The sequence below is a fragment of the Solanum lycopersicum genome, chromosome 3 (genome assembly GCF_036512215.1).
Source record: "Solanum lycopersicum chromosome 3, SLM_r2.1".
Classification (NCBI taxonomy): domain Eukaryota; kingdom Viridiplantae; phylum Streptophyta; class Magnoliopsida; order Solanales; family Solanaceae; genus Solanum; species Solanum lycopersicum.
In genome coordinates, this window is record NC_090802.1 from 62,156,831 (window position 1) to 62,168,437 (window position 11,607).

At 32.8% G+C, this 11,607-nt stretch overlaps 1 protein-coding gene across 2 annotated transcripts; it reads left to right on the plus strand.

The window, feature by feature from the left end:
* Window positions 1-7,058, plus strand: LOC101257252 (protein IMPAIRED IN BABA-INDUCED STERILITY 1). 2 transcript variants are annotated; one of them, XM_004235927.5, is made up of 9 exons: window positions 1-849; window positions 2,325-2,609; window positions 2,809-3,126; window positions 3,485-3,712; window positions 4,160-4,257; window positions 4,706-4,796; window positions 4,898-5,425; window positions 5,785-5,914; window positions 6,236-7,058. In XM_004235927.5, the coding sequence occupies exons 1-9, from the start codon at window positions 472-474 to the stop codon at window positions 6,253-6,255; spliced, it is 2,076 nt and encodes a 691-aa protein (XP_004235975.1). In that variant the 5' UTR covers window positions 1-471; the 3' UTR covers window positions 6,256-7,058. The 2 variants fall into 2 exon arrangements, with proteins under 2 accessions (XP_004235975.1, XP_010318824.1); XM_010320522.4 differs by having other exon boundaries at window positions 4,901-5,425.
* Window positions 7,059-11,607: the final 4,549 nt, after the last annotated feature.

An 11,607-nucleotide genomic window follows, 5' to 3' on the forward strand; every position in this document is an offset into this window, starting at 1 on the left:
AATGACTGCCAATTCTTTATTATTCTCATAAATAAATTATTTTTCCCACAAAAAAAAGAAAAGGCAAATGTGAAGAAACACACAACACAGCCTATAAACAAAGGCAGCAGAACGTCAGTGTAAAAAGTGCAGCAACTTCCTTTTCTCTCCGTTGATTGCGCTTCATTCCGTTGCTGCTATTGCTATTTGCCAAGTGCTAACCCCATTAATAAACCTTGTAGTTTTCCCTTCTTGCCCACTTTCCGCAATTGCCGCAACTAAAAGTTTTGAGACAGAAAAGGAAGTGACTTTAAACAGAGTTTTCTTGATCGTATAAATATATTTGGGATTGGCATTGGTTGCTTGAGAATTTGAACTTGACCCACGTCAAGATTTGGTGGAATTTCATCTGGGTTAGTCTTTGTTGAAGGAGAAAGTGTCTGTAATGGTGGTTTCGGGTTGTCGTTGCTGACATTTTTTGTTTTGTCCACCATGGGTTGTGTGGCGTCCAAGCAGACTGTGTCGGTTACTCCTGCATTTGATCATTCGGGGATTCTCGTTAGAGATGGGGAAGATGTCGGGTCGGGTAGGGGTCGGGTTGGGAGTGGTGGGTTTGGGTTGGATTTTGATTTGAAGAAGGTGAAGAAGAGGGGAGATTCGGGTGCGGGGAGCGAGTTGGATGAGTCAGGTAGGGCGAGTTCGAATGGGTGTGGTAGTGAGTCAGTGAGTTTTAGGTTGGGGAATTTGCAGAAATATGTGGAAGGAGAACAAGTGGCTGCTGGGTGGCCTGCTTGGCTTAGTGCTGTAGCAGGGGAAGCCATTCAAGGATGGGTGCCTCTCAGAGCTGAGTCCTTCGAAAAATTGGAAAAGGTTTGTTGCCAAAACCATAATTTGATTCTCCGTAGATTTCGAAGTTGAAACTTTAAAATTTGGATTTTTGTAATTTGAAGATGTGTTTGTGTATTTCACTTTTTAATTTTATTTTTTTAAAAGTTTTGTTTGGGGAACAGACCATTTTCTGGTAACTCGCCAAAAAGATATTTTTGATAAATTTTCAAAAGCTATGGTCAAAACTCAAGCGCTAGCTATGTGTGTAAATCTCTGTTTGTGTCCTTATTTAGTAGTTGTCTTTTACTTAATTTTGTCCTGTGCTACTGCTGTAGCTTAGGGATGTCTCAAAAGTACTTTCTCATTTGATTGTGATATATCAGGTTAACGTCTCATATGGCAGGGTACTTTTCTTAGATTCAAGACCAGACTAGTGTTTGTCCTCTTTGTCATAAGAAATTTACAATATCAACATACCCTACGTGTAGCCTTACTCCTGCATTAGGAAGGTAAAAAAAATTGTTTTTGATATCTCTCAAGTAATGAAGCATAACAGAAATTATGTAAAGTAAGATAAGTTAATGTGAAGTCTGTTTTTCCGGCTTAATTCTCTTATTTAATTTGTTTAAGTCATCTGTCTCTCTTTTCTTATCAATTGATGCATCATATCTCTTATTTTTTCTTCTTTCCCTGAGTAGGGCTTTGGGGGTGGGGTGGAGAGACAGACAGAAAACTAGAATTAAGAAGATAAGATGAAAGATTTGTTCTTGCGGTTCTTTAGCTTGTTAGTTGAAAGCATTGTACCAAAATGGAAAAGGAATCGGGTGGTAGTAGTGTTTGCTGCTAGCTTAATGAGAAAAGTCTACCTTTTTCATATAGTTCTTTCAGTTCAACTTAAAGCCGGTGAATTAGTAAAGGTTGAGTTGCTAACTTCCTTTTTCCACCCTTTTCACGGACTGATGTTTTGGATTATAGTGAGTCAGTTTGGTTGGCTCATCTAGTATACTCGTCCAAATTCCAAAATACAGGCTTCCGCAACAGGCAACTAGGTCTCTAAGTCATTAGTTCTCTAAAAAAATCATAAGCACTGTTGCATTGATATTTTACGTGTTGAGAGTAATACATTTAACTTGGATCACTGTTCCATAGCAGCTGAGAGGTGAAAATTTTACCAGTTCTAAAAAAATGATATTTTCTTTACTACACCTATTTGATGAATTCAGTTTTGGTATCAAGAGAAGAATGTTGCTGTACTGAAATATGAAACTTCTTACAACTGTTTTATTAACATAAAGAAATATTAAATGATGGAAACACCTTAAAACTCATGGAGAAAAATAGAACTGCGCTTTTATTTGCTATGCACCAATTCAAGTTTGCTGCTCATCAGCTAACTAGGGTCAATATGCTTCTTCTTCCTAATTGGTAGACTTTCTAACAATTTTTAATATCATTCTGTGACTTTAGGTTTTCTAACTGAGGAATGTTTTTCCTATACCATTTCACTGCTCTAACAGATAGGTCAGGGTACATACAGCAGCGTATTCAGAGCACGTGATTTAGAAAGTGGAAGAACAGTTGCCCTGAAGAAGGTGCGGTTTGATAACTTCGAGCCAGAAAGTGTTAGATTTATGGCACGAGAAATTATGATCCTCCGCAGGCTTGATCACCCCAATATCATCAAATTAGAAGGTCTAATTACCTCCAGATTGTCTTGTAGCATGTATCTTGTGTTCGAGTATATGGAACATGATATTTCAGGACTCCTGTCTTGTCCAGAAGTTGAGTTCAGCGAATCACAGGTTTGCTAACTTTTCATATCATTCCCTTGCAGCTTTATCAACTGAATCTTTTCAATGAATGGTTCATGAAAAAAAAAACTGGCAAAAAAATTGCATTCGTTTTGTTTTGGAAATGTTATTGGTAAACTTTACCTTCTCTTCCACCCAGTGAGCTCTTACTATTATTGTTGGGCTAAAGATGAGCTGGCTCATTTTACAGATTAAATGCTACATGAAGCAGTTGTTGTCTGGAATCGAGCATTGTCATTCTCGAGGTGTAATGCATCGGGACATCAAAGGTGCAAATCTTCTGGTAAATAATGACGGAATTTTAAAGGTGGCAGATTTTGGATTGGCGAACTTCTGTAACCTTGGAAGGAAGCAACCACTAACCAGCCGAGTTGTCACTTTATGGTATCGTCCTCCAGAGCTTCTGTTGGGCTCCACAGAGTATGGAGCCTCTGTGGATCTTTGGAGTGTCGGATGCGTGTTTGGTGAACTTCTTACTGGTAAACCCATTCTTCAGGGGAGAACTGAGGTACCTCCTTCATTTTTTAGATCTCTTTGCACACTTTAGTGGTCGAAATCATCAATCTTGTTAAACAAGCTTGCAATTGTTATTTAAATAATTGTTTGCTCAAATTACCTTTTCTCATCTACTTTTATTGAATAAAAGATCAGTAACATACTTCTGCAGAGACCGTACCCCATAAAAACTTTACCGCTCACACTGTTCCATCCTCCTCTTTCCTTAGTAATGCAATGTGCCTATTTAACTCAAACTTCACGTTTAGTCTTTCTTGATGAACTGATTTATTGCTAGCCAATTACCCTGAATACTTCTTAGTTTTTTGCTGCATGATCAATAGCTGAATAATCGCTCTTTTGTGCTACAGGTTGAACAGCTGCATAAAATTTTTAAGCTCTGTGGATCCCCACCAGATGATTACTGGAAGAAATCTAAACTTCCTCATGCAACTCTATTTAAACCACAACATCCTTATGAGAGCTGTCTGTGGGATACATTTAAAGATCTAACCAAAAGTTCAGTCTCACTCATAGAGACTCTTCTTTCAGTGGAGCCACCGAAACGTGGAACTGCTTCTTCTGCCCTTGCATCTGAGGTATTATTTTAATATTTCTTCTCTCTTTTCTTTCCCTTTTTTTTTTGATATGGTAATGACAATTTCCCTTTCTTATCATTGTGTCTTGATTTTCATTTTTTATAACCTGGAAATGTTGTTTTATTGTTTGTTCTTCGCTTTTTCATTGTTTAAGTGCATTTTGAAATCTATCTCATGTTCTCTTCTTCCAACTCTTTTTTTTTTTACATGTTTCTCATGTTTTCTTCTCTAAATTTTAAAAATTTAGTTTCTACTTTATTTCCTTTTGTTATCTTACTATTTACGTTCCTCATTTTGTTTTTTCTTGATAAGTTATTTATGTGTATTAGTTTTTGCTAATAGAAAATCCTTGTATCCTCCCTCTCTGGTAAAACTTTCTTTTTCTTTATTTTACAAGTACATAAATTTCAAAATCTCTAATTCCTAACTTTCGGATTCTATCTTTAGTACTTCAAGACAAAGCCTCATGCCTGCGATCCTTTAAGCCTGCCAAAGTATCCACCAAGCAAAGAGATTGATGCCAAACACTGTGAAGAAGCAAAAAGGTGAGAACTTGATAACATTCTGCCAGGAGAATCTTTTGGAATATTTTTCTGGTTATAATTTTACTTTTAAGGGAAAATCACAATGGTTGACAAAAGGGAAATACCCTACCCAATGCCCCTCTGCACCCTCTCCCCCAAAACCAACCCTACACAAAAGGACAAGGACGAAGCATGCTTTCCATCCGTCATTTTGCTGTAAGAGTATGATTATGCTATAATCTAGTCAATGATACTCTCAAAACCATGATAACTTGAAACAGAGTATAGACTTGTTTGACTAAAACGGCAAAACTGGTTTTGATTGAATGATTACTTCCACAAAATGATAGTAATATTTAAGCTCCCTATCTTGCTCTCAAGTGCTGACACCAGCTCTTGCATTTGCTACATTTTCTAGCTATTGCACAGATCTTGCTAAGTTTTGATCTAAATATATGAGAATTTTCAGGAAGAAGCCTAGTGGAAGAGCCCGTGGACCTGAGACAACCAGAAAGTCAATCAGAAAACAGAATGCGACAAATAAACTGGCACCTGAAGAGGTATTCTTTTTTTCCTTTTTCCTGTAAAAAATTTAGGTGCATTTTTTCCTTCATTTTGCATATTATAGACAGAGAAAGCTAAATGATTTTTTTCTCTGCAGAAGTTACCTGTCCAAAATCAAGGTGTTCCTAAAAGTAATGGTAGTAGTCTGGGTACTCTAAAAGAAGGAGACATTATTATAGGTCTTGAGCGACCTAAGCCATCTGTCGATTTTAGGGGAGAGGCTTCCCACATTAAGAATGCATCTCAAGGCGATGTCCCCTTTTCAGGCCCTCTTCAAGTTTCAGGATCAAGTGGTTTTGCATGGGCGAAAAGACGGGTTGATGATTCGTCAATGAGATCAAGGAGTAAATCAAGTTCAAGAAGCCTAAAGTTTGAACCTTCAGGTGCAGTTCATACTAAAAATAACACGGAGCTAAAAAAACAAGAGAACTATGTAGCTACAAATGGAAGTCACACCAATTCTAAGGGCCGTGACACCTATGAATCCACCAAACATGCAATGCAACGACATTGGAGCCAATTAGAGCAGACAGATTCATTTGATACTTCTGATGGCTATCATTCTCAAGAACTGTCACTGGCTCTCTATCTGAAAGAGGAGACAGCTTTCAAGAGGATCAATGTGGTTAGTCAAACATTTTTTTCAGTCTTCAAATATAATAGCTACACATTTTCTATTCACATTGTTAAAACCTGCTTAAAATAAAGGGATGCGATTGTTCTAAATGGAACAGTCAGTAAAAACAGGATAATTGATGAATTTAGAGATTTTCGGGTTACAACTTCTGCATTTAATTCATTTTCTGTCCTATTCTGTTATTTTTCCAAATGATGAAATTGGTGACTATGCTTTAGAATAATTAAGCCTCCATGCTTGTTACTGAAACATTCAGAGAAGCTATAGCCTATTGCAAACTCATAAAATGGAGTTGCATATTTAATCATTGAACTTAAATTGATGTTTTATAATCGTACCTTGAACAGGTTCAGGATCAAATGGACAAAGTTGAATTCTCAGGACCTTTGCTATCTCAATCACACAGAGTTGAAGAACTCCTGGAGAAACATGAGCGCCAGATCCGACAAGCTGTTAGACGATCATGGTTCCAAAGAGGTAAAATGTTTCACTACTTTGTAAAGGCCCTTTTTAATCACACCTATGTGTACAATACATAAGGCCTCTGAATTTATAGTGACCTGTAATTAACTTTTTTGCTACGGTTGTTGAATCTTTTAGCAATTGTTTGAAAGTTGACAAGAGAAGATAACAACATGACTCCTCCCAGACATGCATTTAAACAATTGCTAATCAGTTGTTAATCTATCGTAGATTGTCTTCTCGTCTAATTCATTTACTTATTTTGTGGGTTGCTACTCTATACAGTTGTATTAGACAACCACCCGACTGAGCTTTTCCTTTTTTTTTCCTTTTCAGTGAGGAAAAACGGAAACTGATTGTATGGTGCTCCTATTTCACACGGTATACTATACAGTAAAGAAACGAGGTACAGGAATTTTGACAGTGGATTCACAACAATCAAGAAAGTCTCACATACTCTAAAGTAGCTGAACGTGATGAGCTGTTGATCTCGATCCATAGCAGTGTGCAGAAGACTCACAAAGTTAAGAACCGACTCTATTCAAGGGCTGCAGCAAGTGCTTCAAGAAAATAAGCAATGGCTAGACGTCCTTTATTCGTTAAATTTCTCAAGGCCCTGAAAATAAATTCTCTGAGTATTGTCTCTCCACTCTCTTCCTCCGCGTCAATGTATATAGTTCTTAGCTGTCAAAACTCACTCATTTTTGCCCTTCCATCCATCATAGAGTAGTGAGTGTATTCTGTACGTTGCTGATAGATACATATAGTTAGTTCCAAGGGAACTGAGTAAAGAAGCCGATGCATTTTCCAGCTGCTTTATCGCGTGTTATATTAGAGAAACTCCATTGTCATTGCCCAAGAAAATCCAGATATATATACAGGGAAGAAACATGAAGCATTTCTTACAGTACATATTGAGAAGATATGAATCCCAGAAGGTCAATGAGTAATTTTGTCACAGCCCAAACTCATTGTATGTATTGTCCACTTTGCCCCTTACAAACCTCACAGATTTGTCTCATGGGCTACAACATTCATCAAGTCCAAAAGTTTGTGCCATGTAGATTTGTGTTATGTCTCGTAGAACTTTTCACTTTCTTCTGGATTCGCCTGAGATGTCACATATACCCTTCTATTAATAGCTTATCTTTGATCCATATTCATCAGTCTGCCCTTTGTCACGAACGTCACAAATTTCATATGAGATATATTGAATGTGATTAAATGAGAGGTGGAATATTAGTTTAAGTAATGGCAATAGGACCACATGAGGATTGGTTGGATAATGATTTGATATGATATGATGTCAAATCATGAACATGGGAGTTTTGTTATGTTGAGTTAATATAATTGGGCTCCACCAATGGGCTATTATCTAAAGGGCCTTTGCAACAATTGCTTGGTTTTCACTTTGGGTGACATCTAATTATGCACTCTGTAAAATTATGGTCCAGAACTCACGGGCAGATACCAAATTATGGTGCGATTCCACCTAGAGGTAATAATTGAAATGAAAATTAAAAATTGAATTGAAAAGATCAAACATGTTTATTCTTCTCTTCCTTTTCTTTTTCCAAAGTAATCTGATTTCGCATGTCGTAGAAATATAAATTTTAAAAAAAAAGTAAAAAAATTTCAAAGAAGGTGAAATTTGTCAATAAAAGAATATCAAGTGAAATCTACGGAGGATAATGTGTATTTTGGAAAAAGTAATTCATGAGGTAAAATTGGTAATTAGGAAACATACATGATGCCCAGCATCATACAGTACTTCTCTAATGTATTTTTTCCTCTTTAAAAAGCTTCTCACCTTTTGTCAAAAACTTTAATTTATAATCAATCACATTCTTACTTTTTCTCTAATTGCTAATTAATTTTTACCATCATAATCATCATGTTCCTTAAATACTTATTAGCATATGACAAACACGTGGTGGGTTCCCCCCCCCCCCCCCCCTCCTTCTACTTTCTATCGAAACACAAAAATAAATTATGTAATAACTCGATCTAAAGAAATAAAATACACAAAAAGTTAAATGAATCTGCGTATATTCATATATTTCTCACTAAATCCTACTATTAAAATATATATTATATTTGATTAATTTATTTAATCCTGATAAATGAAAGGTCTAATTCATCGGTAACCTTCTAAAGTTGCCGCTAATTCTCACTTAGATACTCCGACTAGACTTTGTTTATTTTAGACACCTCATGACATGTTTTGGTGTGGCATTTTGACACTTTTTTGCATAGTTAAAGTGTATAAGTGAAAGTTAATGTCAATTTTAAGTGACCAAGCGATAAATTACGCTTAGATTAAATATAATTTAACGTAAACATCCACATAAGTTCGAAAGGATCACTTTCATCAAAGCCATGTTATGTTACATGCATATTTGGAGTATATATGTACTGAGATAAAGTGATGATTGACATTAACATCTTTTTCATGAACATCACAAGAAATTATGGTCACATGACTTTGTTTAATTCTTACTACATATATTTTGTTTGATTCATCATCATATCTTCCTGTCTTTTCTCATCTTTTTTTTTTAAAAATATATATATATATATATATATCAAAGTACAATAATGTTTTTTTCCTGAAAAAAAAAATATAGTGATAAAAAATGCAATGCAAATTTGTTGACTTTGTGCTACTCCTTTGTCTTAATTGTATCAAATTATCTAATGTTTAAATCGTGGCCAATATTTATTTCACTATTATGAGGTATAATTTTTATTTTATTTTTTGCTATTTTTAATTTTATTTGTTATACATTTAAGTATTACTAATTTCTTGTGATGGTTTCCTGCTACAAATATTTCGGTTGGCCATAAAAATTATCAATGATTTTCTTAGAATAAGTTTTTACTTTATTTGAAAATAAGCATTTCGTTATGAAAATTTTAAATTTTGCTTAAAGTTGTATTTCACATTTAAAAAATAACTTGTATGTTTTTTAACTCTCTTTAAAAGGTTGGAGTTATTTTTTTAATTTCAATCTTTATCATAATTTTATGATTTGATTTTCATAACAACAGTTTCATATTTTATATCATCTACCAAGCATTATTATTATCATTCTGAAATTTTACATGACAATATTTTTCAATCAAACACCTATCGAATATTTACTTCCACCCCGTGAGTTTGGTCACCTACCACAACACTACAAAGTAAATAAACTATACTATTACAAAGATTATCTATTTGCTAAATGCTAAACTTTTTTTTTGGGGGGGCATAAAGTCAAAATATATAAAAATAAATTTTAATTTTTTGATATTGGGTTATAGAATAGAATGTGAAACATTTTATTTTTATGCCCAGCCTATCTAACATGGTCTCCATCCTTCCCCTAGTTGGAAATGTATGGTTATTTACAACTCTTTAATTTAATGCAAGTGATTGATTGGGTGTTTATATCATTAAAGAACATAATTGTTTTTTTTTTAAATATTAAAAATTTCAGTAAATAATTTAATTAGGAAAAACTTTATTAATATTCTTAAAGTGTACAAATTGTATTCATAATAATTAACTAATCAAATGTCAGAATCTAATTTTAAATTTAAATCTTTTGACCATTTAATCGAATGTTTGAAAGGTAGTAGACGATATTAAGTACTTTCTGTTCATTAATGTAAATTAAGAGCGTGATAAATCAATTTTTACATTTTTAAAAAAATATACAAATAAAAATTAACACCTATTTTTAATATATATAAGACAAAAAAAGATTAACAAAAAAGGTAATACTTTAGAAATTATGTAAATTCATTGATGCATAATCTTTCTTTCAAATAAAATTAATATATCCTCTCTACTAATACAATTTAAACGTTAAAGTTAGATAGCGTAAATATCACTCAAGGTTATAAATATAACTTAAACTTTAAAGTTAAATAGCGTAAATATTACTCAAGGTTATAACTTATAGTAATAATTAAACATCGTAAATTTAAATCTTCAAAATACAATCTATTTTCCATAGCAATAATTTTTTATTTTAAAGTCAAACTTTCTAGCTAGCTAAAAAATAAATACATAGCATCAAATAGAATTTACAAGACAAAAAAGCATAAAGACAAGAATATTTGGATGTTCATTTTTTTCTTTTTAAATTTTCATTCGCAATGCAACATTATATTAAAATTTAATTATTTTAATTTTTTTCATGTAAAATTATATACGAAATCAAATGGTTATGATTTTTTTAATATAGATGTCAACCTTGTTGATTGATTCAAAATTTGTTAATAAATTGAAATCAAGGAACAGTTGTATATTGTGATCCAAATATTTGGTCGACACTTCCTTTATTATTCTGTTTTTCTTATTTTATCTTCTGAACAATTTCTTTTTAATATATTTTTATTATTATTATTATAGAATAAATAAATATAAACCTTAAGGTAAGCATTAACAAACATGCTTTCACACTGACACCCCAATAAAAAAAGAAAAAAAAAGAAGAGCTATCACGTGACAAAAAAATAAATCAGAGCATAGTTTATTTTCTATTTTTTATAACCTTTTAGCGTGCAAATTTTGCAGGAGCTATTTAATTTGATGAGATTATTTACAATTCTGGAAATCAATTGCAAATCCAATAATCATACATTAAAAAAAAAAATCGTGAAAACAAATCAAAATAATGTGAATCTCACTTAAAGAAAATTAAAAAGAATTAAACTAAATTAAATTAATTTCTATTTTCACTTTTACCAAATCAAGAATTTAAGAATTAAATTAAACCAACTAAATGTTCCCTCATAATCATGCTACTTCTCACAGGGTTATATTTTGTCTTTTGCATTACCAACAAATATGACAAGGAAGTTAATCATTATCGAAAAATTATTCGATGAGAAATCTCTAATAATATATTATCCTATAGTATAAAATAATTATTGTATATTTTAATAAAAATGGAGGGGCGGGGTCAATTGAGGTCGTATTATTTATAATTTTTTAAATATTATTTTGTTTATTAAATTTTAACTTGATACAAATATAAAAAAAGGGAATATAAAATGGATATACTTTGTTTTCATTTTTTTAAAAATTTAAAATTCTATATGAAAATAATTAAAATTAATTATTAGAATTAACAAAAATAACAATAAAAAAGAAACGAAGTACATACATTAAAACTAATTAAGTAAAATATTGATATTAAATATAGTAAAAGTTCCAATCGACCCATTTGTAGCAAAAGAAGTGTGCTAAAAAGGCAAATAATTTTTTTTTAAAGAAAAAGAAAAGTTATAAATAAATGTCCTTTTTGATTTTACTTCAATTAATATGTATCTATTTTCTCACTTAAATTCAATATAAATAATCTTATATGTCCTACTTAACGTAAATACGAAAAAAAAAATTAAATTCGGACAAGGAGAAGTAGTGGAACCCGATTCAGTCGGGTCGGGTACTTTGGACTTTATTGGACTTTGGGTGACGCATGTGATTAAAATTGTTTTTTTTTGTCGGAACCCTTATACCCCAGTTCCTCATCTCTCTTTTTCTGTGTCAGCCTTTTCTCTGTCTCATATACGCCACGTGTACTACATGGTCCATTTAGCCCCTCACCACTCCGCATCAGACAACGAACCAACACGGGTTAGGATCGGGTCGGGTGTATGTATTTTTATCGGATTCAAGTATGTACACAGTAGTTTCCTGTATGTTTACGACT